The sequence below is a fragment of the Jaculus jaculus genome, chromosome 5 (assembly GCF_020740685.1).
Source record: "Jaculus jaculus isolate mJacJac1 chromosome 5, mJacJac1.mat.Y.cur, whole genome shotgun sequence".
Classification (NCBI taxonomy): Eukaryota; Metazoa; Chordata; class Mammalia; order Rodentia; family Dipodidae; genus Jaculus; species Jaculus jaculus.
Window position 1 is genome coordinate 133007730 of NC_059106.1, and position 26775 is coordinate 133034504.

The 26775-nt window shown below is 38.4% G+C and overlaps 1 protein-coding gene across 2 annotated transcripts in view; it reads right to left on the reverse strand.

Moving 5' to 3' along the window:
- LOC101606456 (LIM domain containing preferred translocation partner in lipoma) overlaps nucleotides 1–26775 on the reverse strand; it is a 681167-nt gene that overhangs the window by 219840 nt on the left and 434552 nt on the right. For both annotated transcript variants that reach the window (XM_004654280.2, XM_045149850.1), the window contains exon 7: nucleotides 25229–25906. In XM_004654280.2, coding sequence (XP_004654337.1) covers nucleotides 25229–25906 — 678 coding nt within the window. The remainder of the gene's footprint in view (nucleotides 1–25228; nucleotides 25907–26775) is intronic.

Below are 26775 nucleotides of genomic sequence, written 5' to 3' on the forward strand. Positions count from 1 at the left end.
TCACATCCATTCTTTTTAAAATTTTTTTTTGTTTATTTTTATTTATTTGAGAACTATAGAGAGAGAAAGAGGGAGAGACAATGGGCATACCAGGGCATCTAGCCACTGCAAACTAACTCCAGACACGTGTACCCCTTTGTGCATCTGGCTAACGTGGGTCCTGGGAATCGAGCCTCGAACCGGGGTTCTTAGTCTTCACAGGCAAGGGCTTAGCTGCTAAGCCATCTCTCCAGACCTCTCACATCCATTCTTAATTCTCACACTTTTATTGTATTTATGCCCAAGCTAGAAGAAATTATGTTTAGTGGCAAAACACTCAAAGTTTTTTGTTTTTTTTTTTCATATTTTGGTTACAGGATTGAAACTCTATCGTCAGGTCAGGTTTTATGACATCTACTATCTATAATCATAGCATTTCCTACTGATTATTAATATCTTGTGGCAAAGATGCCATTATGCCATGCAATGAGCCTGAGAGATGACTCCCACATAGTCTGAATCTGCAACATTAGTAGTTTTGTCTTCTAAATCGTGAGGACATTCGTTCCATTTCCTAGTGTGGCACTGTGTGTGGCTGCAAGGAAGTTGTTGACTACTAAACCTTAACCAAACAGCCTACTTTTAGAATGTTTAGCTCCATCTTTATAGTGTCTGGAGTTGTAACTACCCATTTCTCTAACATTAAGCTAAGCCACATAAGAAAATTACTACAGTGATAATATTTCTAGGGCGCAATGAGTCACTGTCCAATGTCTAAAATGGGAAAGAAATAATTTCTGAGGATTTGTTGGCACAATGAGAAGGAGGACACTCTACTCTTGGTGTTCCATAGTCATCTTTGGGGTTTAACATTGGGGTAGCTTTATTCCCTAAAAAAATAAAAATGGAGATGTTAGTTTTATTTTAAATACTACTCTTAGTCTTGTGAAGAAGGAAGTAAGCATGGGTAGATGCCAGTATCACCAGTAATTATCAAGCTTAACTGCTATAAAAGCAAGGCTGTGGTTGACTTCTGATGGGAAGAGGCCTTCTCTTGAGAGAAGGATCTGCACCACCCCACCAAGTAACCAGCCAGGCAAGAGGCCTCTGAGGATCAAAGTCCTCTGGATTACCAGGCCACACAGACAGAAAGAGGGTGTCTATCTGAACAATCAAATGTCACACTTATTTGGGGAGTTGTCTGGTCCTCATGTGAATTAACAGAAATCTGTGTCGGTATTTTATCCATATGAATCCTGCCTTTGCTTCCATTATTTTCTCAAAATCAAACAAAAAGGAAAAATAAATAAATAAAAACAAAACAACTGAACTGATTACAGAGGCAGTGCCTTCATTGTGGCCAACACTGGTTTGAAGTTTGACTAACTCTAAGCTTTTTTTCTTTTTTAAGGATCATTCTCCAGAAAACATTTCTGTATAATTTTGATCTTTTCATAGGTAAGGAGAAAGGAAGGATAAAGGAAATAAAATCCAAAATGCGATTTCCTTTCCCAGGAGAGCAGCATGGTTGAAACAAAAATAATAGTTATGCTCGTGGATACCGAACCCTTGCAGTGCTGCTACAGAAAATAATTTTATTGGCAAGACACAGTTTTGCAAAACATACAATGAAGCCATAATAAAATGGGACACTTTTCCTGCTGCTGCGATTAGGCCACTTCCATTCAGTCGTGGTAACTAATGACTTGTTTTCCCTTTGGTATTAGGAGCTCCATTACTTTGCTGAACATACCACACCTTGTTTTGTTTTCCTCGCCATGCTTGCCCCTTTCCCTGATGACTACAATTTGATATTTATGAAATCACATAAAAATACTGCATATAAGCTTCCATACTGCCCTCTCTCAAATTGTATAAAATTATTCAGAGGACAACAGAATATTGTACACTTCAATGCTTGTGTCTAACCACTTCTAACAGTCTCTTTTCTTTCTCTCACTGGCTACAGAACACACTGTACTCTGGAGATAATTGACTGTGGAATATGATGATGTTTATTCAAAAATGGGTCACACAGACTGCAATTTGAGAGTCTCCCTTTATCCTCTTATTTTCATCTAGAGGAAATGCATAACACTGTTTCCTGCAAATCAGAAATGTGGAGTCTTAATTACTTCTTTAGATTTCACCTGCTGAGACAAATCCACTATAAATGTGTCCTCATCCCTGGAGATTGTTTAGCTTTGCAAAACTCACCCCAGATTAGTCATTGAGAATAAACAGGGATGAGAAGTCTATATGCATAGGATTTAAACATTTCCATAACTTCTAAAAGAGCCCATGATGGCATTCAACATCATTTATTTTTCAGGAATAACACAAATGGACAGGAATTTGTTGGGGGGTGGCTGATTATAAAAAAAATTAAGCCTGTTTTCATAATCTTTGTCATGATACAGAGAACACAGAGAAAAGGCTTGGTCTTTACCTTGTGGTTAGAGCTTATTTCCTACCCCTATCATCTACTATCATTACAATAAATTCAAGAAAGAATAAAAAATGAATGCCCCAAAAGAAACACATGGTAAGATAGTGAAATTTATACCAGTAGCAGTATATTCCATGCAAGCAGTTTAAGTTTCAAATGGAGCCATAATGCATAGGTTGGACATCCATACTTTGAGGTGAGTGCCTGGAATGTTACTGGGGGGAGATTCTTAAGTTAAATCATTCGATTCCCATTCTAAGACCATGACAAACACTAGGTAGAGCAGATAACTAGGGAAACTAGGAAAACGATGTAACAAACAAACAAACAAAAACTCCACAAAGCAGACAAACAGGGCTGGAGAGATGGCTCAATAGATAAACTACTTCCTCTATAAGCATGACAGTGAGGGAGCCAAAGACCACCGAGTTCAACTCCCCAGAACCCATGTAAATAGCTGGACATGGCCAGGGACATCTGTAACCCTAGTCCTGTAGGGAGCAGAGAGCACAGGATCATTGGGGCTCGTGAAACCACCAATGCTCCATAATCAATGCAAAGGCTCTCCTTGTCTAAACCACTCTCCCCACTCCCTCACCTTCTCTCTCTCTTGCTCCTTCTGTCCACTGAAATCCCTTTAGCATGGAAATAAAACCATGAACTAGAATTCACTTCAACAAACATTTACCAAGTACTAACTATACCCATTTGAGAGATACTAAGTCATGCAATAAACATTTATAACTTCAAGAGAAAAACACAAAATTCAGTCAAATTCCAGGATACCTTATTTCTCATTGTAACATTTACAAAAAAAAAAGAAAGAAAGAAAAAGAAAAAGAAAAAGAAAGGAACATGAATAAACAAACCCCCCTAAACTTCTGGATTTGAATATATCACAAATGGTACATAGTATACAAATTATTGAGGCAATTCCCAAACAAATCCTCCACAAAGAGCACCTCCTGGAGAATCAAGGAGCATTGTTTATATTTCTCTGTGCATGCAGACATCTAACATGAGTCAGCCCACCCCATCTGAGCATGTCAACATCATTGGGCAGTGAGTTGTTGGATAGGGAGGACCCTGATGCCCCCAAACTATTACAGGCCATTACCAAGGCCCTTGGTTTCCCACCAGAAATAGATGATAAGACCCTATTGCTGAAGATTCCACATACTTGAACTGCAAGACCAATGAGAAATCCTGCTGGAACTGAGCTGATAAGCTCTTCCATGTAGACCAGCTGGCAGAAAGCTAGAAGAAGCCATTCAGCATGCAGCTCAATGGGAGAGAGAGAAAAATCACCAGTGAAAATATTCAATAGTAGACACTGCAAGCCTTATATTTTGTCACCCAGGCAAAATGAACCAAGGAGTGCAATAGTGGCATGTTTGTCATGGAGGAAACTAACTGCCTTCTAATTGGACTGGAGGCCTGCTCCATGGGAGGGAATACATCCCTGATACTGAAAACCTACAAGAGGGCTAGTTATGAACCCTAAGGGTGTAACATCTGCTGCCATCTGGCTAAATGTATATTAGTATACTCATCAAACTGCCCAGTAAGCACTTCTCTTAATGTTCATACCCATATATTAATGCTACTCTCACTTTTGGTAGAGAACCTTCTTGTTTCAGATGGCAGTGATCGTGTGATGACTCAGAAGGCATTATGGTGCTGGGGAGAAGTGACAGAGGAGTGCTCAGCACTGCAATATCTCTATTACATCTCAGGGTCCATTGTGTAAGAGGTGGCAGAAAGAATATAAGGGCCAAAGGAAGGATAGACTCCTTACAACGTTTCTCCTCCAGGCATAAAATGGTCTGGATATTCATGACTTCACAGTGTCTGACACCACCTACACAAGCCCATCATAATAAGAGGAAAAGATCATGACATCAAAATAAGAGAATGATTGAGAGGGGGAAGGGATATGATGGAGAATGGAGTTTCAAAGGGGAAAGTGGGAGGAGGGAGGGCATTACCATGGGGTATTGTTTACTATCATGAAAGTTGTTGTAGCTAGAGGCCCTGGTTCATCCACTCTCCTCTCCTCTCTCTCCCTCTCCCCCCCCTTCTCTCTCTGCCACTCTCTCTTAAATAAGTAAATAAATTAAATTAAATTAATTAAAAACCCATCAGGGATAGAGGGATGGCTTAGCAGTTAAGGAGTATGCCTGAAAAGTCAAAGGACCCAGGTTTAATTCCCCAGGATTCACGTTTGCCAGATGCACAAGGGAGTGCACCCATCTGGAGTTCATTTGCAGTGGCTGGAGGCCCTGGTGAGCCCATTCCCCCCCCTCCCACACACAACATTTCTCTGTCAAATAAATGAATAAAAATAAAATATTTTAAAAACCCATCAGGATGGTCACTTGAATAGTTATAAAAAAAAAAAAGAAAAGGAATCTTTGGTTCATGAATTTGAGACACTAAGTAATTCTGGGTGTTTTCTTTTTATTGTGGTTTATGTAACCATTCTTTATGTGCAACATTTTCATTCAGCCTTTTGTACAAATCCCTTCAAATGTAGTTTGGACTGAATAAGACTGAAGTAGGCAGTACACTTCTGGTCTGATCAAACTATGCAGTTTATCTGGTAGTGAGTAAGCCTTGCCAGGAACAAAGTAAAAGATGAGATAAAGAAAGTTAAAAGCCTTCAAAAATTAATCCCCATGACCAAAAGCCAGAGTGGAAAGGAAGAGTACTCTATCACACTGCACACTGAGGAAGCATCCATCAAAGGAGAGCTGTCAACAACAGACTGACAAGTAGCTGTATGAATGACACACACATGAATTTTTCAATTATATTCCTGCCATTTACTTGTAAATTTTGTAACTGTATTACCTGCGTTTGTCAGGAATGATGGATTCTTTGTACTGGCACGGTTTTCCTCACTCAGTGTGATTTTGTTTCAATACATTTGTACCCTGGAATAAGCTAGGTGGGAAAAAAAAATCACTGTGGAAAGCAAAATTGTCTGAAATCTCAAGTGTTACAAATGAGAATTAGAATGTCCTGTCACTTTAAATGGAGTATCTGTTTTTGGTAGGCTTTTCCATTACTTCTTCTAAGAGTGGTATACAGACAGCCATTCCTGACATTCATAAAAGAGAATTAGGTTGTTATGGGGCTGCTTCTGCCACTATTAAACACTGGCACAGTGGTTGTTTCGTCTTCTCAAATTAGGATGAGAATGGTCATGGAAGCCATGACAATGCCAATTTGTGTGGCCAGTGTGGTAAACTGCACTCTAACAGTACAGTGGGAGGTAAGCTAGCTGGGATCTGTAGAGATTAGTGGGCACTTGTGTATTATAAGACTACAAATTCTCTGTGATCTACTGTACCATCTCCTACCCTCATTCAGTTTATTTGTGACAGTACATCTCACATATGAACCAATAGGCCTTCATGACCAGGAAGAATCATGCCAAGAAGGAACATTTTAAAACTCCTATTGGTTCTGATACTAGGCCACATGGGCTGATATTGAGCCAAAGATTTTCCTGTTATTACTTATAAATGAGATACAGTGCTAGCCTCTTCTCCAGTTCAGAAAGACAGTCAGCTGACTTCTATGAAGAGACGAGTCACTGGAATAAGCAAATAAAATAGAAGAGATAGGCAAAAATACAATAAATTTGGGGGTGATGAAGAGTGGGGGAGGGATAGAACAGGAAGAACTTCAAAGTAGGCTTAAGAAATATTCATTCACTCATGGGTATTCTTACTAAAGCATGAGGTCTTGGTGGAACAGATTCAATTCACTTCTGGTAAACAGAATAAACCATACTTTGTTCAGATTTTGTCACAGTGATTGCTTGAGTGTCCCAAAACAGTAATGCGACTGGATGTTCTTGATCCCTGAATGCAGAGGCATAAATCTATGCAGGACATGTCTTTCAAAAATATTTTATTTAAGTATTTATTTAAAGTAGAGAAATAGAATGGAAGAGAGGAGGGGAGGGAGAGAGGGAGGGAGGGAGAGAGGGAGGGAGGGAGAGAAAATAGGTACACTAGGACCTCTAGCCAGTGCAAACAAACTCCAGGCCCATGTGTCACCTTGTTCATCTGGCTTACACTGGTACAAGAGAATTGAACCCAGGTCCTTAGGCTTCACAGGAAAGTGCTTAAACTGCTAAGCCATGTCTTCATCCCTCTGCAGGACACTTCTCATACAACTGTGAGGTGGTCACAAACCGTTGAGTTTCCTCTATATCATTTATTTAACAACTGTCTTGGCCAATGGGCCAAATACCACTATGCATGCTCCTAATGCCTTATAGAATGGCCTCCACATGCCACACAAGCCCACCAAAATGCCCTTCTCCCTCTCTAGCATCCACAGTCTCAATCCTTTCATTCCTTTAAGTCAGACCAAAGGCTACTTCCCAAGAAGCCATCCATGAATGTTCCACTGAATGTAAACCCTCCAACTTTTGAATATCCAGAAAATTTCTTTAATCACTTCCTACCTTCTACAGTCAACATTACCAAGGGTGTTTTATCCCTCAAATGGGGCAACACTAAACTAATGTTTAAAGAAGAGAAGCACAAAGAGAGGAGGAAAGACGGAAGGAAAAGGAGGATGGTTTCTACACAAGTACTCAGAGAAGTCCTTTCAATAACTACAAATGGATAAGAAAGGAAATGATGCTTCCAGGGCCCTCAGCTCCACTTCTCCATTCCAAGGTCCAGAGTGGACCTTACCTTTACTGTCTTCCTACTCTTCCTGACTTTTGCCATGTGCTCATGGGGCAGCACTGTATGGTGTCACAGAAATTTAGAGCCTTGGTTAGAGGAAGACAAGTGAAAGATGTGTTTAGCTGAGTGTAGCTGGCAACACTTACAGGGTTTGCAGTCAATACGATGTGTGTTTTTGTCCCTGCCAGTCATCACTGGATACAAACATTCTCCTGGAATACCTGTAATGGATCTGGGTCCAGTTTTATATTAATTAGTTCAGTGACTTGTGTGGCAAAATCTCATGTGACACTAATGTGTTTTGCAGCACCAGGTTTGGGGTCTATGTTGGTAGAGGAGAGATACTGGGGCAAAAAATCTTCAGACAGAAGCTAAAAATGATGGAATTTTTTTTTTTTTTTTTTTGGACTCATGTGAAATTATGTGCAGGGAGAACACGTGGCTCTTTAAAAGTCAAGAGGAGATGCTTTTTCTTATCAGAAAAGTGCTCAATATCATATTGGAATAAAATACAAATGCATGCCTAACTTGATTTCTTATATGAACTGCACACAGTAATAAGACTTGCACTAGTAGCACAAGTTTTTAACAGCTCACAAATAAAAGAAACTTGATTGTAATTTCCCCTAGATTAACTATCTCCAAGCTCAATAATCATCTTAAATTTTATCACAGCAATAAAACCTTGTCCAGATTAAAGGAAGATTTCTAAACTTTCCATAGTAATACTAAATTTTTAGTCACCCGTTCTAGAGAAAAGATGGAAAATAGTCTCTTTTCTCTATGGAAATCATTGCAATATTATGTTGTATGGAAAAGTGATCAGCAAATATGTAGTCAAGAAACATACAAAAATTTCATTAGCCACTTACTAAGAAAACTTTCATTGTATTGGTGATAATTCATGGCCTTTTTAAATTTAAAATATGTTGTATTTGCTGTTGTCTTTAGAAATAAGAAGTCATTTTCTTACACAATTGTTATGGGCTAAATTATGTCACCAAATTAAATATGTTCAAGGTCTAACACACAGTATACTGAAGGTGACTATATTTGGTGAAAGAGCCCTTAACAAGGTAGTCAAGGGAAAAATTACATCACTAGGGTGAACCTTAATTAAGCATGACTGGTATCCTTGAAAGAATTTGTAACATCAGGTAACCAAGGCAAAAAGGAGCAAAGAAAGGTGAATAGGGGAGGACACACAAAGAAGGTGAGAGCCTGTAAGCCAAGGAGAGACTTCATGGAAAACATGCCTGCCAGCATCTTACTTCAGGCTTCTCAATCTTCAGAACAGTGAGAGAATGACCTTGGGTTGTTTAATTCTCCCAATTCACAATATGTTGATACAATAGTATTAGTAAGCCGTTACAATTATCTGTCGATGATTTTCAACTTTTAACAGATGTGTTCCTAAAAGTTAAGATACTTCTGAGCTATAAGTCAAACACACATCCCACTGTTCACTGGTGCAGCAGTTACCTTCTCATGCTGGGAGAAAACACCATCCCAGAAGCAGGCTATGGGAGAAAGGGGCTTATTTCAGGCCCATGGTTTGAGGGGAAATATCATCATGGTGGAGGAAAGCGTCAGGTAGCTTACATCATACATTACAGCAGTAGCAGAAGCAGAGAAGCAGCAAGAGGGAGCTAGTGCTGGACACACTGTAGGCTGGACTAATACATCTCGAGGTCAGCCTCCATGACAGTCCATCTCCATCAAGACTCCACCTATGAAAGGCTCCACCAGATGTGGACTAGTAAAATAGGAGGCTTCGTCACAAATACTTGAGGCTATGAAGGTCATTTTTACATTTAAACCACATCTTGTTAGATATTAACACTAAAGCAGCTAAGATAAATGTGTGTTTCTCAGAAATCTTTACTTTTACACATTCTTTTATGCAAATGCTTTTCTTTTTAACAGCCACTTACGCCTTATTAACCACCAAATGACTACTGGAATCAAGTTGCCCTGATTTTTATTTGTTTTCTGTGGTATGTGCAACCAAATGATCTACAGAGTGAATTTCTGGAGCTACTCACCACTTAGGGAGTAGATTAACAAACTCCCCAACATCAACCTGAGGGTTTTGTTCAGTTTGCAATTGAGTGAACTTCCTATCTTTCAATCTAAGTATTAAGCAATTATAAGGGGACAAGTTATAAGATTAAAAAACAAAAATAATAACAAAAAAACAGGTGGGAAGTGTGATTTATTTCATGTTGTTAATAGCTTCTTTATTATGGAGACAAGGATCAAGACGTCTGTGACTTAGAGAAGTAGACAATTGGGAAAGTGATTTGCCATCTCTAAAATATCTCATTGTCCACTAAGTGGGATATTCTTTGGCTGATCATTTGATTTGATCATATGTGAATATTCGCTGTATTAAAGTGTTCAGTAATTTCATCAAGAGCAATGGGCATACATTATTGTCTTTAGCCTCTTGAGCTTAAAAGTTTCAGCAAAGTTTTAAAGTATAATCCATGCTGTGAGGCCTCGAGTCATTTTCTTAGGTCGTAAGTTTCTTGTGAATGGACAGAATGCTTCTTATAACAGCAGTGGGAACACATTTATTTTCTCTCTGACAGTACAAAATTCTAGGAATTCCTCAGCACTGAACAAACATTTATTTGAAACATTATGTTTTAGAAGTTTAGTGAGAATGTTTCGTTTCAATTTCTAGGACTTCTTCATGACTATGTAATTAGTTAAAACTCAAACCAGAAAGCTATCCTTCAGTTCTTTAATAAGATATGTTAACACTGGGAATAAGGAGATCTGGAAACCAGAGACACTCTTGCCTTTGCTAAAGGAACGGGCATGGAAACTAGAGAGGACATGATACTTAAGCTCGATTGCAACTTGAAAGCACAGAAATGCCACAGAAGGTTGAGCAGTCTTGGGCTTCTCATGAGCAGGTTTACACACCCTGCTTTTCAAATACAAGGCTTTCTTTCAAAAAAAAAAAAAGCCTGGCCTAGGCTCATACATTTGACATTTCTCCTACAGGAAGGCAACTCAATGTTCTATCCAAAGGTTTCAGGAATGACAGCTCTTGGATTCTTACTCATTTAATCCTCTCTCAATCCAGATTTGTTTTGCATCAATAGGAAATGTGATTAGTAAATGCAACATTCATTTTGCTCAACTGACTCTGACTTTCAGATATAAACGGCCCGAATTTTTACGGCATATTTTAACATTTCCTTTTCACATACCCTTTTAGTCTTCAATGATGAAACACATTTTCAATGCTAATGTACAAAACAGTGTTATGCTCCTGACATTTGGCAAGAAGTTCATATCTTTGGGTGAAATTATATTTTTTTTCCAAAAAGTGGGCATTTTTGGCTTTGTTGAAAGTACTCACTTCTCACTTGCAGATACTGAGCAGAAGCATTGAATGGGCCTGACTGAGGAGGACCTCACGTTGTCTTGCATCTCCCAGAGCTCAGTGAACTTTCCTCTCTATCATTGTCCTTCATTCCATCACACAGTCCTACCACCACATACCTCAGCCTGCCACTTGACTCCTAACTACCTAGTAAGGACACACTGAAGAGGAAACATGAGAAGATAACCTGTAGCCCTCTGTTATAAAATATAATGACGATTCTCTCATGACACCCACTCATGTTAAGAGGCATGCCCAGCTTAGCATACAGGGTGTGCTTGAAATCCGGAGAACATATCTTAGGTTTAAACCTGGTCTCTGAATTATTAGTGAGGATATTTGTTAACTTCTTTACACAAAGCAACTTAAGAATAGATGAAAATTTAAGCCAAGTAGTCTTAGGCAAATGATCTAACCTCACATAGTGACAAATCAGGATCTAAATAAAATCTGAATATATTTTGGGTTAACTAAATGAGTCAGTGTAGATGAAGACATCTTGGAGAAATGTAATGCTTAAAAGGGACTAGCTTTTAGCACTTGTAAGTCTTGTTTAGTATGAGCTAAACCCAATCATATCCAATGAAGGGGAAAGGCTTTAGTCCCTTAGAAAGTAGAAATTCTAGCTCACTAATGAATAAAGGACTATAAGTGAAGTCAGTATCATCATTAAACCAAATCTAATTCTAATTTCTTCTACTTGATTTTATGGTCTTTTAAAGTATTTTGCTAATCTTTCTATGTCTTGTAGCATCCAGAACAGTGGCATCTATATGATATATGCAAAATATTGCTTATAATAACAACAGCCTGTGCAATAGTGCATTAACATTGTTAGGTAGAACAAAAACCACATATCTAATAAACAACTTTTCCTCAAATTACTAGGAAAGTCACATAAGCTTGGTTGTGCACATATCATAACCAGCCCACATCATAACCAGATGCAACTGCCTTATAAACAGCATAAACTATACAGAAAACCCTCAAATTGCCCATTACTTTTGTTTTGTTTTCGAGGAGGGGTCCCACTCTAGCCCAGGATGACCTGGAAGCCACTCTGTAGGCCCAGGCTGTCTCTGAATTTGTGGTGACCATTCTATCTCAGCTTCCCAAGTGTTGGTATTAAATGCCTGGACCACTGAGTTTCTCTGAAATTGTTCCATTATTAATTCTGAAAATGAAGTACCCTACAAGTGATATGTACATTGGGTTAATTATACAGAGTTTGCAAAGTATCACAACAGTGAGCTCAAGGCAAAGGATTAACTAAGCAGTGAGGGAAGGGGAGGAGAAGATGACGTGTCAAAACCAGCAGTACTTGGTGCGGACTGACTCTTGTAGAGCAGATACCATTATCTGATTTTTTTTTTTTCTTTTGGTTCTACTACCATCAGTGGTACTGACTGGACAGCAAGATGAGCAAGATCTCAGCTGCCTGAAACTCTGATCCTGCTAAGCAATTGACCCCACCATGCAAACAGGAGGTTAAACTTTCCTGCCTCACCCAGGCTTACAGCCTGTCCTCTTTACAGTTTTCAATTATTCAAGTGTGTGTTTCTTTTTTAAGTAGTGGTATCATGCTACATTTTCTTTGAATATGTGACTAAAGCCGAAATTTCCTAAAACATGCAATTGTAGATGATCCCCTAGACTCATAACATTTGAACCACTATTGTTTCTATATTTGCTTATGAAAATATTTCCTGCTACCTATTAGAGAATGGATGATGTGTTCAGTATTTTCACTTTATTCACCAAAACATCACTCCATTATGAGCTGGATGCTACAAGTTTGCTTACGCATACAAGAATATGACTCTAGAGATATATTCTCCATAACGTCACCATGGTCCATATGTATTAATGTAAAAGTTCTCTTATCGACAAGTAAGTACAAAAGCAAATTTATTCAGTAGTGTTAAAGGAAACCACAGGCACAGTGCAAGCTAACAGATCTTCCGTTTTCTATCCTCATCTTACACAGTTGCTCAGATTATCTTTAGACACAATCAGAGACCATCAAAACACTTGTACGACACAGTGAATGAGAAACTTGTTACCATGTCTCATAAGATTTGGACTGTGTCAGTCAAATTTCCTACCACTGTGATAAAATATATGATATAAACAACTTAAGGGGAACATATTTTTAGAGCACAGTTTTGCAGCTTTCTGTCTCTCAAGGTGGGTAGGATGTGGTGAAGCAAAATGGCTTGCATCATGGTGGCCAGGAAGCTGGGCCATGATAATGCTTGCGCTAGCTGTCTTTGGCTTCATTCTTTCCCCTTTTATTCCATTTGTACTTGAGACTATGTGATGGTGTTCCCTGCATTCAGAGTCTCTCTTAGTCCTCTCTGAATAGATACTCTGTAAATACACATGCATGCATACACACACATACCCCTAGAATGTGTGCTTGTTAATCTTTCCAGTACAATAATGTCAACAGGATTCACCATCATGTGGGACCCTAGCTAGGTGTCCTACATTATTTTATTTCATTCTCTTCCATTGTGTTGGGGTCACTCTGACTTTTCCTTCTCTGCCTACAAACACCTAACCCAGATCACTAGTATCATTCTTGTTTCCCGTGATTGGAAGATTTTTCCCTCAGGCCTTAGGAGAACTGGTCCTTCACATATTCCCTGCTTTCCCCCAAATGGCATTATTTCAAAGACTTCCCTAAATTAGGCCACATAAATCAGCCACTCTGTATTCTTCAGAGATGGTAAAGTTCGTGTAAGTGAGTTTAGATAAAGCTGATAACTTGGAAATGGAGGGAGGAGAAAAGTAAGGAAAATAAGGCTCACAATAAGGTGGTATTTTATCAGCAAAATATTTTACATGACTCAGAGCAAGGATCACTGTCTGGCTGTCTTATTGTCTTTCTTCTGAAAACACTGTATAAGCTTTAAGGGCTGGGGTGATGATTCAGTGTTTAAGCTGCTTTCCTACAAAGCCTAACCATGCAGGAGGGATTTCCCAGCACACAGGTAAAGCAAGATGCACAAAGTGGTACATGTATCTGGAGTATGTTTGCAGTGGTTGGAGGTCCTGGTGCATCCATTATCTTTGAATTTCTCTCTTCTATCTCTCTCTGCTTGATAATTAATTTAAAAAAATTTGAAAAAGAATATAAGCTTTAAGAGGAAATCAATTATATCCTTTTTCTAAATCTAACCCTAGCACCAAAAAACAGGAGTTGAATAATTTCATTCAGTATATGAGTAGCTGAAGTATTGAGTATATGGAGCATTTGTGCTTGAATTTAAGACAATTGACCTGTTTTAACACTTGACTTTGTTTATATGTATGAAAGCTCATAAAACAAAGAGTTCTGGAATGGGTTTCATCTACTTCCTCTCCTTCAGTGTCAGGTTCTTTGTCACCAGGATGAAAAGCATTTCAATATCTACATGAACATATTAATGAGATTACATGAGCCAATCCACACAAAGTGCTTAACACAGTAACTGACAAAAAATAATCAATACTGTCAGCTATTAATCCCCAGAGCTTTAAAACATTTAACAAGATTGTCTATCATTTAAATTTTTTCTCTCTATTTTTAGCTTACACACAGCAAAGTATGAGAATAATCCCTCAAGTTGAAGTGACATTTTATAATAAAAAGTACCTCTGAATCCATCACCACACTTGAGGCCACAATTTTTCTTGTACCTTTAAATTCAAAGACAAGTCAACAACACATGGAGGAAAAAGGTCATGCTGCGAAGGTTAGGAACCAGAGGATGAGGTACAGAGCAGAAAAGCTAGGAAAATCCTACATGAAGGGGTTGTCACATACGGTAGAATATCGGGACGTTGCACCATTTCTCACAGTAAAGTCATTGTTACCACACTGAAGCCCAGTCAGTAGAAGCTATCTTTGAAGGGGATGACTATGAGACCAATACTTGCTCATTTATTTATTATCAGCATAATGTTACTGACAACACAGGCACAGGACCTGAAGCAGGAAAATGGCTAAAATATAGAGTGCTTTGGGCAGACCGGAGTCACCTCAGGTAGCTGAGGACACAGAGTTCATAAAAAGACAATCAGGTCCTTGAAATCACAGTTCTGGCTTTTGTAGCTGTCAGAGGGTTGTGGCCAGGAAAATAAAATCATGTGACTACTCAGAAGCACTCAGTGATGGTAAAAGGATGAAAGAGAACAGGGGTAGGAAAACACAGAACAGTAGGAAGTAGATATAATTAGGTGAGATGAGATAGATGTTGCCAGGGCATGGGTAGTAGGAATGGAAGAAGTCATAGATTATATATATATATATATATATTCTACCGAGGCAACATAAAAGCAATCACTACATGACAAAGAAGAGTTAAGTTCTAGACTTCAAGTTTTAGACGTTAATTGCAGAATCCTCATTGTTGAGGAGGATTGGAAATGTTAGTGGTTTGAACAGGCTTTGGTTGGAGAGAGACTATGAGACATTTCCATAACTGAACCTCACCATGCTGGGCCACACAGAAATAAAAGCTTCTCAAGTTGCACACAGCCAAAGAAAGACAAAGTACATTGATGTAGTGCTAGAAAATTAGAGTCAATGACTAAAACAGATTACATCTAAATGAAGTTTAATCTGTTGGTAATCAAAACTAGTAAAGAGTACAGCAGAACCAGGACAGAGTAGGGATAAAGGGAAAACAAACACAGAACATTTATTTTAAACAATATCTTAAAGACCAACAATTCATGGATTCATATTCTAATCCAAGTCATTTCACTTAATAGTTGACTTACTAATTCATTTAGGAGTGCTTGACTCATGAAAGCTATTGATTCTGTCAAACATATGAGAAAAGAAACTTGACACAGACCTGATGTCTACTCTGGAAGAACACACATTCCTACTTCAGAATATGGACATATCACATGGTTAAAATCAGCTACTCCCAGCATTTGAGAGGCTGAAACAGTAGGATTAATTGTGGCCTGCTTGGCTATACAAAACAACCTCCCAAACCATCAATCTTTTAAAAATCAGAATGAAGTGAGAAAATGCAGAGTAGTTGAGACACTTATACATTTCTAGTTGGGATGTAAAACAGTGGTAATATGCTGCTTCCTTGGGAAGCAGTCTATTGTTTCCACAAAATGTGGAACATTAAAGTAATTCATAGCTAGGTATATGCCGACAATAGCTAAAGATAGAAATACTTACATTCAAACATTAACAAAGTTATTCATAATTGTTAAACCCAGGCAAGCCTCAAATGTCATCTATTTGTTAATGAATATGTACAATGTTGCATATCTATATAATGAAATCTTATTCAGTACACATTTATACTACATAATTGATGAAACTGAAAAATATAAAGCTAAGAATATGATCAAATAAGACTGTATTGTCTGATTCCACATCGACAAAATTGGTCAATATATCTAAGATATTAAATTAGGGATTTCCTGGAGTTTCAAGGTTGCAGGAAAATGAAAAATATCTGCTAATAGATATCTGGTTAAATTTTGGGGTGAACCAGACAGTCAGCGTGTCTAGTGCCAGAAGGCGCTACATAGGCGACTGGGGGAAATGACCAAGATCTGTCCAAGCAACACATTGTTTAACCTAATTAGCAACAAATAACCGGATGTGATGCCCACACAAGTGCAATAGTGGTACACAGCCATGGTGAGGAATCAATTGCTCTTGATTTGGCTAACTGATCCACTCAGTGGTACTAGACCCTTAGCTGGAGCTGGGAAACAAGTCAGAACCATACCCAAACACAAGCCCACTCTACAATATCAAGCTACCATCAATCACGGGGTATAAGAGGGCCTACACCTATCAAACTGTCTATCAAAAAAGTAAGTCTTATCTCAATTTTCCGGGTGCTAACTTACTCTCTGTTGGAGAATCTGCTTCTCTTTTCCAGATAGATGCAGATCCTAAGAAGAGAGCTGCCCCAACATACCTCAAAAGGGGCCCAACTGAAACTAAGGACAACTGGCAAAATAAGCAAGGGTGATGTTTTCCTGTGAACCGGATACCAGCACAAAGGGGAAGGAGATCAACGCACAGAAAAATCAACTCCTACCAAATCAGAGAGCCAAAGCCTCAGAGGCCCCCAACACCTCAGCACTGAAGCAGACCAAAAATGAACCCAACATGGCTCAGGGAAATCTTGCAGAAGAGGGAGCGGAAAGAATGTCAGAGTTACATGTTGGGTCATGATTTGCAGAGACATTTATCATACTAATAACTGGGGGCTAACTCCACAATGCACAACCCATTTTCATTAACAAGGAGGGTCTAATGGGAGGGGGTAGATCACAGATGAGCCTAAATAATGGTACCAAACTGCCTGTATTTACTGAAAAGAAAACTAATAAATTAAATTAAAAAAAGAAAAAAAAAAGTTAAAAAAATTTTGGGGGTGAAGAAAGTAACAATTAACCGTTAATGTACTAAAATAATGACAGATTTTAAAGGGTGAGTTGTATTATATAAAATTATACCAATAAAAATGCCATGCATTAAAAATACCCAAAAAAGATATATATTACAGAAAAGGAATGAAGCTTTTACTATGAAAAGTTTCAGAGAAAAGATAAACTAATAGTATGGGAACTGGGTGAAAAGCTAAACTTCACCAAAGAGTTAGATTTACAAGAGATTGGTCTGGAAAATAAGTGGAACAAGAATTCACCAGGCTGGAAGAAAGAAGAGGATTACAGAAATGACTGTACAAGTAATGGGTTAATTTTTATTTTTATATTTCTTTCTTTTCTGTCTAAAAAAAATCTGACTATAACTCAAGATTCAAGATTGACTGGATATGGAAGAATAGTAGAGGGATATTCAAGAACTTTTAATGAGAATCTAAAGTTTGCAAAGTGATTACCATATTTTAGATAAGGGTCCAGGAAACTTGCTTTTAAAGGGGCATAGAAATCACGTTTGAGCTCTACAGGCACCTGCTCAGCTCACTGTTTGTAGTGACAAAGCATCCACAGATCATATGCACATTAAAGATAGCCTCATTTCAAACAAGCACTAGTTACACAACCAAGGGGAAGATGAGATTTGTTTCATGAACCATAGCTTGTATCCATATTCATTAGGCTGCCTTCCTGAAATTCTCTCTCATTCTCATACACTGTTCTTGCAGACACCACTAGTTTCAGGTCTCTCTTAGATATATTATTTATGATATATGTGTCTGTTAGATGGAATGGATAACAGGATTAAACAGGCTTTCCTTAGGTTAAAAAAAAAAAGAAAATTCCCCTAGTGTTTGGATGTTGAATATCCTGTAAAGACCTAGGCATTAAAACTGGAGTCAAGCCAAGTGGGTGGTGCATTCCTTCAGTCACAGCACTCAGGAGGCAGACGCAGGAGACTGGCATGAGTTTGAGGCCACCCTGACACTACATAGTGAATTCCAGGTCATACTGAGCTACAGTGAAGCCTTACCTTGAAAAACAAAAACAAATAAACCACCAACCCTGAAGTCGATAAACAAAAGGATCATCTATTTTTATAATCTTCTATTAATATGATCTGCTTTTATAATATATTTTATTTATTTGAAAGAGACAGAAAGAGGCAGACAGACAGAATGAGTATGGACTCACTAGAGCCTCTTGCCATCATTGCAAACAAACCCCTGATGCATGTGTCATCTTTGTGCATTTGGCTTTATATGTGGATACTAGGGAATTGAACCCAGACTCACATGTCTAAGCAAGTACCTTTAACCACTAAGCCCTCTCTCTATCTCCAATTCATATAAAACACAAAACATTAGGGACCTGAGGAATATTTTGCAACCTCTAACCCTATGGATTATTAGGAAACTCACTTAAATTAATTAATAACATTGACTATTAGGAGGGAGTGCATGTGGTCTGTTATTAACATGGGGCCCCAGAGAACTAGCATCTTCCTAGCAGCAGCTGTGGGAGCAAAGAAAGAGCCATTTCCTATTAGTAATGGTTTGACAAATCCAAAGATGGAGGACTAAAGCTAGAATCTAAGTTCATTTGGTTATTCAATGGTTATTAGCATACCCTGTGTCATTTACTTCTGACTTCAATACTTCCATTATAGAGGAGAACTTTGTTATATAGAAAGATATCTCTTGGGCCTGTGGAGATGGTTTACCAATTAAGGCACTTGCTACCAAAGCCTAAGGACCCAGGTTTGATTCCCCAGTACCTATACAAAGCCAGACATACAAGGTAGCACATGTGTCTGGAGTTTGCAGTAGCTAGAGGCCCTGGTGTACCCATTTTCTCTATCATTCTATCTGTCTCATTCCCTCTCACTCTTTCAAATAAATAAAATAATTTAAAACAGAAAGAAATTTATTAGTTTCTTATTTAGATGTATTATTTACTAATTATGTGATCTCTTTATGTTGGCCACCAGGCCTCAGTTTTTCAACTTTAGAGACATGACTTAATGCTGTTGAAGACTGTTTATATGCCTGACAGTTATAGTAAATTAGTGTAGTGTTGAACCAATAAAAGTTTCTTCTACCCCCCTCCCCTCCCATTTAGATCCTTTAGATTTATAGAATAATTTTTCCCCCTCAATCAGGACAGCAAATTTTTCAATTACAGGAAGTTACTGGATAGACTCCTAGACTCCAATCGATCAAAAAAGTAAGCAAGTGCTTAAATCTGTAATAAAATAATATCATAGAGAAGTCTAATGATTCTTAAAGTAGTCAATAGAACTATGAAATTTAAGAGTCTATGATATAAAGCCAAAATAATTTTTTATAGATGCTAGTAACAAATGATTGGAAAATAAAATTTAAAAATAACATTTATAGAGCTGGGGTAATGGCTCAGCAATGACAGGGCTTGCTGCTTAAGCATGAGGACCTGAGTTTGATGTGTAGCATCCACTGACAAAAGTCACACATGGCCATACATGTCTTTAAGCTCATAGCAGGGGGATGGGGGATAAGCAGGACAGTCACAGGAGTTCACTTGTCTGCCAGTCTGACAGGGGCGTTGGGGTGGAAGAGGACTCTAGTTTCAGTGAAGACTCTATTCAAGGAAACAAAGTGGACATCTTCTTTACATTTCTGTAGGTGCTCTGGGCACACATCTTCACCCACACAACAAAAAATAAAATATCATTTACAATAGCATCCCAAACTATGACACACTTTTAGGTAAATAAGTATAAAATCATAATAAATTTTGAGAAAAAAATAAATAATATATAGCTAAATTAAGAGCTATACTAAATGAAACATATGTGGGTTAAAAAACCCAATGCCAAGGCAAAAGCTTTTTTTAAAGATGACATCAGGCATATTTCAGGTGTTATGGCTATAGATAGAGACTATTTTTAAATTGATCGATAGATATAAGACACACACAATTAACATCCAAGCAGGATATCTTATGGAACTTTATAAGCTAATGATAATATTTATATGGAAATAGAAATGATTTAGAACAAAGAGGATAAAGATAATTATTTTTGTTTGAATACAAAATGTTCCCCATAGACTCATGTGTCAGAGGCCTGGTTTCCAGCTGGTGGCTCTAATTTATTGGGAGGTAAAAGAAGTTGATGGGTAAGGTCTGGTTGGAGGGAGTTGGACAATGGCAGCGGGCCTTGAATGGCATTGTGTCCTTGATCGCTTCCTCTCTCTGTATTTCTGGATTATCAAAATGTAAGCAGGCCTGCTCCATGACATGACTGTGCCATGAAAGAATCTCAAAAAATAAATAAACACAATGAGTCACAAAAGCCCAGAAAGAAGCATGTATAGAATGAGATCCTAGGTAAACAGCATATAAAAAGTCAAAATAAGCTATAATGTTAATAATAATAATAATGTTTAAAAGTTTATTTTATATATATATGTATATATATATACATATATATATATATATATGATAATGTTTAAAAGTTTATAATAATCATAATAATGTTTAAAAGCCAAATGGCTAGTTGGGACAACAGGAAAATGGAACTGATGAGGCTACACTACCTCTGAGTAGATCTTGCTGTGGTAATATTCACAGAGGTGCACACATCTGTCCAAGTTATACAGCTAAAATGGGTAAAATTTATTGCATGGAAGTTAAATCTTAGTAGTTTTGTCACAGAATATGACTCAACAACCCTTATAAACATGCTATCTACAATCAACTCACCCCTAGCTTTTAATAACAACATTTTTATGTTTATCTATTTGACAAAGAGACAGAGAGAGAATGGGTGCACTAGGGCATCCAGCTATTGCAAACAAACTCTATGCACATGCACCCCCTTGTGCATATGGCTCACATGGGTCCTGGGGAATTGAACCTGGGTCCTTTGGCTTTGCAGGAAAGCACCTTACCTTCTACGATATCTCTCCAGCCCATCACAGAGCTTTTAAATCCACATAATGAGAAAAGCCTTCACATGTGCTTAAGTTAAATTCAGGTGTCCAAGTGCTTTAGATACTGACAAATTTAGATACTGACAAATTCTTCCCAAGGAAAAATTACAAATATTACTGCCAGTGGCCTCCTGTGGTGGCTTGAATTATGCCACTACACCCGAAATGAATTGGATGTCCCTCAAAGACACATGTGTTCTGAATGCTTGGTCTCAGCTGGTAGCCAGTAGGGATGTAATGCTTTGCTAGAGGTGTGTCACTGGCTTGGTTTACTTGAGGTTTATTAACCCCCAGCTTGCCAGTCCTGGTTCAGCTCATTCTTTCTGTATCTTCCATCTACTGAGGAAAGATGTGATGTCCAGCCACTGCTTTACCATACTTGCCTGCCACAAGAATACTTCTCTTTGAGACTGTAAGCCAAAGTAAGCCTTTGCTCACACTGGCTGCTTTTGGCCAGGGTGTTTTGTACCACAAGATAAGTATAACTACAATGCCTCCTCCTTAAGCCCTATTTTCCATTTTGTTGTCACCACACAAAAAACAGGTATTAGAAACTAACATAAGGCATATACTCACACCCACCTCTCTGCCTGTTCTAAAGAACCTTTTCTTGCTTTTCTGATCCCAGATTGGAGAGAGATTGAGCACAGGGATGACTACAAGTATGATTCTCTTTAAAATGTCAGCAGTTCTTTGCATTGTACCCAATAAATATGTGTTTAAAAGGAAGTTAAAGAAGATTAAGTATCTTGATACTATTAGAATGTGCCATATGCCACTATTTCATTCTCAAATGCCTTTTCAATCTGTAAGAGAAATTACAGATCTGGGATTTCCTTCAACACTGACCCTAACAGTTCATCTTCTTTCAATCATAAACTATCCCCCAAATCCCAAATCATTAACCCCAAATGAAAAGTCATGACATGATTTCACCCTATCAGAGAAAAGCTTATAATACATGTATTGAGGGATGGTCTGATATTCTTTAAGATCTCATCATCTTGAAGGACACTTCAAAGAGGCTAATAATGCATGATTTTATAATTTAATGACCTCATTAAGGCAGAAAAAAATCTTCCAACTTCTCTAGGGGGTACAGCGTTCAAGTTTTTATGCATACTTGGCAATATCTGTCCACCTATCACAGCTGTGGCTGACCTAGATCCTGAAGATTAGGAAATAGGGACTGAAGTTGCTTTGCCACTACAGACTTGAGAACCGGGATGGCCTCCAGTTCTTGGCTGTGGCACTAATCCTGCAACTGAGCCCCTTTATCTAAATACTGCAGAAAATACATATACTTCTCCCAAGGAAAACAGATGTAATTCATAGAACAACAATGAGGTGAACAACACAGAAATATGGATTTAATATCAGCTCTTATAAGTGAACATAGGAAAAGAAGTCTACTGTAGCTTTAAGAAGATTTCTAGTTAGAGGGAATATTTCAACAAAATAATGGCAAGCTTATAATATCTTTCAAGGAACCCAGCTCATATGGTACAGGAAACATGTTATGTTCTACTGCAGCACGTAAACTCTCTGTTCAGCACATTATAGGAACATAAGTATAATCCTCATCCTCCAAGCCCTGCGGTTCTCTAATATTCATTTCTTTATTTTTGATTGTTCTTTTTTCTCAATTCTTTACTCTTTCTTTACTCCTCCCACCCTCTCTCTTTCCCTGCCTCTATTACCTTCCTTCCTTTCTAATTTTCCACCTCTCTTATATAGTATAAAGCAGGAAAATTAAAGAAAATTAATCCAAATAAATCTAAAAGATGGCAGAGTTTAGTTTTAAAAAGTCCTTAATAGGCTATGTCAAATTGCCTGAAATGTTCAACATAATAAAAGATCATTATTTAAAGGTACAATGGTAATTTGTCCATAAGTGACTTAAAAATTAGAAATAAATGGAAGTCAATGAAAATGTCGAATAGCCTTCCCTTGGAAATTATTCAGCCTTTGGAAATTTCCTGGCCCTTTGTACATCAATTAATTAAGAATGATGTAGTTTCCTTTATTGGCAACAGAAGTGTGACATAAGGCAATCTAGAAGTTTTCCTCTAGTTGACTAGGGAATGTGAGAAAGAGCTTGTCCAAGAAGGAGAAGCTCATTTCTCAAGTGAGAAGTCACATCAATAAGCCAAGTAGTGTCAACATGCAGAGAACAGGAGCCTGTGTGCACAGGTGCAGCTGAACTGGGAGTGTTCTGCTCAAAGGCCAGCTGTGAAAGGGCCCCTCCATTAGCAGATGCCCCACACCACACAGTTGACATCTCAGAGCTTTCTCAGTCTCTTCCGTTTCCCGAAGCACAGACAGATGGCTAAATACCAACCTCTTGTCCCTCTCTTTATTAATCACAGTGAAAAGTACATGATTTGGTTTGCATTTTTAAATACACAACCAAATACGATGTGACAACATATGACACTACTGAGAAACAAATATTTCAACATTTTAAAAAGTGCTGTGCATTCCATTGACACCTAAAATTTGCAATATATGTAATAGATCATCTTGAACACTTGAACCTTTCTTAAATTAGAAGCAAAAAAAAAGAAAACAACAACAATAACAACAACACACATACACACACAAAAGACATCTATGGCTTCTGGTGAGCACTTCACAAAATCATTCTATGGCCTAAAGAGTTGGTGAGGGCAGACCTAAAGCTTCTTTGTCAATGGTTCCAAATACTGAGTAAGACAGAAGTCAGAACACTTGCTATGTGGCTCCTTACTTCTCTCAAAATCATTCCACACACACTGATGCACTTTCGTTTTCTCGAGTGTCTGGTTTTCTAGTGGTGCACTCTGGCATACTCACGCAACTCTGATACCTTCTATTTGCCTTAGGAACATCACTTAGCCATCTTTTTAGCAAGGCTGCTTCAGGCAAGGTCAAACTACGTAACCACCAATACTTGAACATTGACAGCAATAGTGCCAACCTAAACGTTTATTTTATCATAATCTGAATTTGGAGTGGATGTTCAAAAGGGGGGTAAAGTAATCTAAAGTGCTCTAAGCCAGTTTCTTTGTGAGACAAGAGAGACTCATACAAATTTACTGTAATCCTAGGAAAGGGAAAAGCTGTCCAAAGTGGACGCAAAGAACAAACCTTATTTAAAAACTAATAAGAAATAGATATTTTTCATTAATCAGCTTTAGAAACAAAGGAGTCATGTTCAAAATGGATGTTTTACCTTGGAACCCTTACACTGGAGAATGATCAGGGCTGTTCTACTAAATGTAGTAGTCATGCATGAGGTACACAGATTCCTATAGCTCTTCACGGGTGACGCTCAGGCAGGGTTCCATGAGCCCAAGAACTGAGGTGTGGCATGGAAACCTGATACAGAAACACTTTTCATTTAAGAATAAACAAAGGGCTTCCAGACATCCTATAAGGACTATTTTTGCTATAATGCTGAATATGAGAATGATCTGTCATGAAGTTGACAATCTAACAATATAGGGATGATTAAAAATAGTCTAATCTTTTATTCAACCCATCTCCCCAGCTTACAGTTATGAATGAGGTCACCAAGAGCCCTTGTATTCCTAATCATAGCAAGGCTCCAACAGGAAAGAAGTGTTTCTTCCTTATTCTTCTGCTACTCTTACCATAGTATGGGAAAAGAATATAATGTTGTTCAGTACTAATGGAAAACCCAAGTTGTGGTTAGTAGGGGTTACAGTATCATGTCTTATATTGTAAGAAGAAGTAACAGGGTATGTAGAACTTAAAAGACCCATTTATGCAATGTGGGCAAATAAGAGGAACAAGAGATGTTAACCACTCTTTAGAAAAGATTTTCAAACATTCTTTAACAGAGAAAATTGCTGAAGCATAAGATTGTTCTTAGAATATCTGAGATGTGGAAAACAAGGGACAACTTATAAGCCCTCCAAAGCAGTTACCACTTCCCCAAGGAAAATAGCCTGTCTTGGAGCCACATGACCTTACCAGTTTCCTGGGTCCTTAGCTGCTTATATTTTAGCAGCCATTGTGTGATACCAATACTGCTTGAGTACTAACCACTTTCCCATGGGTACAATATGACAGTAGCTTACACATTTTCCCTGAACATTTCTTACTTTCAGATCCAAGAATTCCTTGCACTAGCCAAGACATGAGTACTGTACACTTATTTAGGATCCATGCAATTACAATGTGTGCTTTGAAGGAGAAGAGCAGCAGGTGCATGCTTGCCTTCAGCTCTGCCCTCAGGAAGGTAGACTAAGGTGGCTATTCCTTTATCCCATCAGCTTAGTGAAGTTCTTACCTTTGGCTGCAGGGCTGGTGCACAGGGGGCAGGATCCGTGATATAGGTCTTCTTGGGACCACTTACTGGATACATCCCTGGAGGGTTCTGACTCCCCGCTACAGGAGGTGCATACCCAGGCTCCCGCTTCCAAGTATTCGGGTGAACTTGTTGGCCATAAGCAGCATCAGAGTCATTTCTGCCTCCATACCCAGGGCCTGCTGCATAATAAGGTTCATAATAGCGTCCTTGTGTGGGGGCATATCCATACCCAGGCTCAGGCTGAAGTCCCTGTGGTGGAATATATGCATAGTCAGTGCCAGCACGGGTTGAAGGTGGTGGACACTGTCCAGACATAGAAACTGGCTGAGTGTTATAGCCTTGGGGCCCTGGACCATACATTTGTCCTGCTGAAGGACCAGCCATGTAGTGAGGACTGGGCTGGGCTGACTTCACTTGTACATTAAAGGTAGGCCTTGAAGGTGTGGATGCCGTGGTATAGGAGGCAGGCACTGGCTGAGGCTGAGGTTTGAGTGTTCCAATTGGAGCCACTGGGATGGGTGCAGCCTGAGGTCCAGGCTGCGGCTTCATCGTAGACTTCTTGGTTGCTGTCAGAGGGGGCTGGTTTGGAATGACCATTCTCTTGTGTCCTGTGACAGGGGTAGACACTGCAGGAGAGGCTGTTGAACTAGTGGAGCCCTGAAGTTGAAGAGAAAAAAGAAATAACAGTTTATTGCCAATGAATCAAAATGAAAAAGAAATGTGATCAACTAAAACTGCTAATTACTGTTGGTGAAGTAATGAGGTAACTATGAACATTGTAAGGTCCTTCCCTTAAATTTTTCACTAACTAAAAAAAATCAATAATGTTTTTATTTTCCATGTAGTACTTAAGAACAAGCAGAAGATAAAGAAACAAGTCCATCTAGTGTACTATCAAAAAGAATAAGTAAGTGAAATAAGACAGAGAAAGACAAACACTGAATGATTAAATCACACAAAATTCAAAAAATTTAAAATTTGCTTAATCAAAGAGTGATGTGGTGGTAGCTATGGCCACAATAGGGTAATAAATGGCATATTACTAATCCAAAAATGCATTCTTAGTCAAGGAAGATTAATAGGTTATGGGGAGTTATAATCCAGTAGTTTACCAATAATCAATCAAGTGTTATGCAGTTAAAATTTGGTTAAAACAGTAATGGGGGGGGGCAGAAAACTGAATCCATATAGAACCGGTACCATAGAAACCTATATCCTGGAAGATAGATTAAAAGGTTAAACCCTCAATAGGACCTTAGGGAGAGCACCTGATTTGAAGAGCCCTGAAGAGGGTGAGATGAAGCCTAACCTTAAATTTCTCCTATTTTTTTCTCTCAACTTTTCTTTTTTGTTTTCCCTTGGTGCTGGTATGTAACTCCCTGTACCAGGATTTGGTTAACACCCACAATGAGCTGTTGATCAGACAACTAAAAGAATCTCCCAAAACAAGATAGACTTCTGTCAGAGTACTTGATTCCCCAACAGAGCTTAATGATAAGACCCTACTGCTGTCTGCATGGAGCATG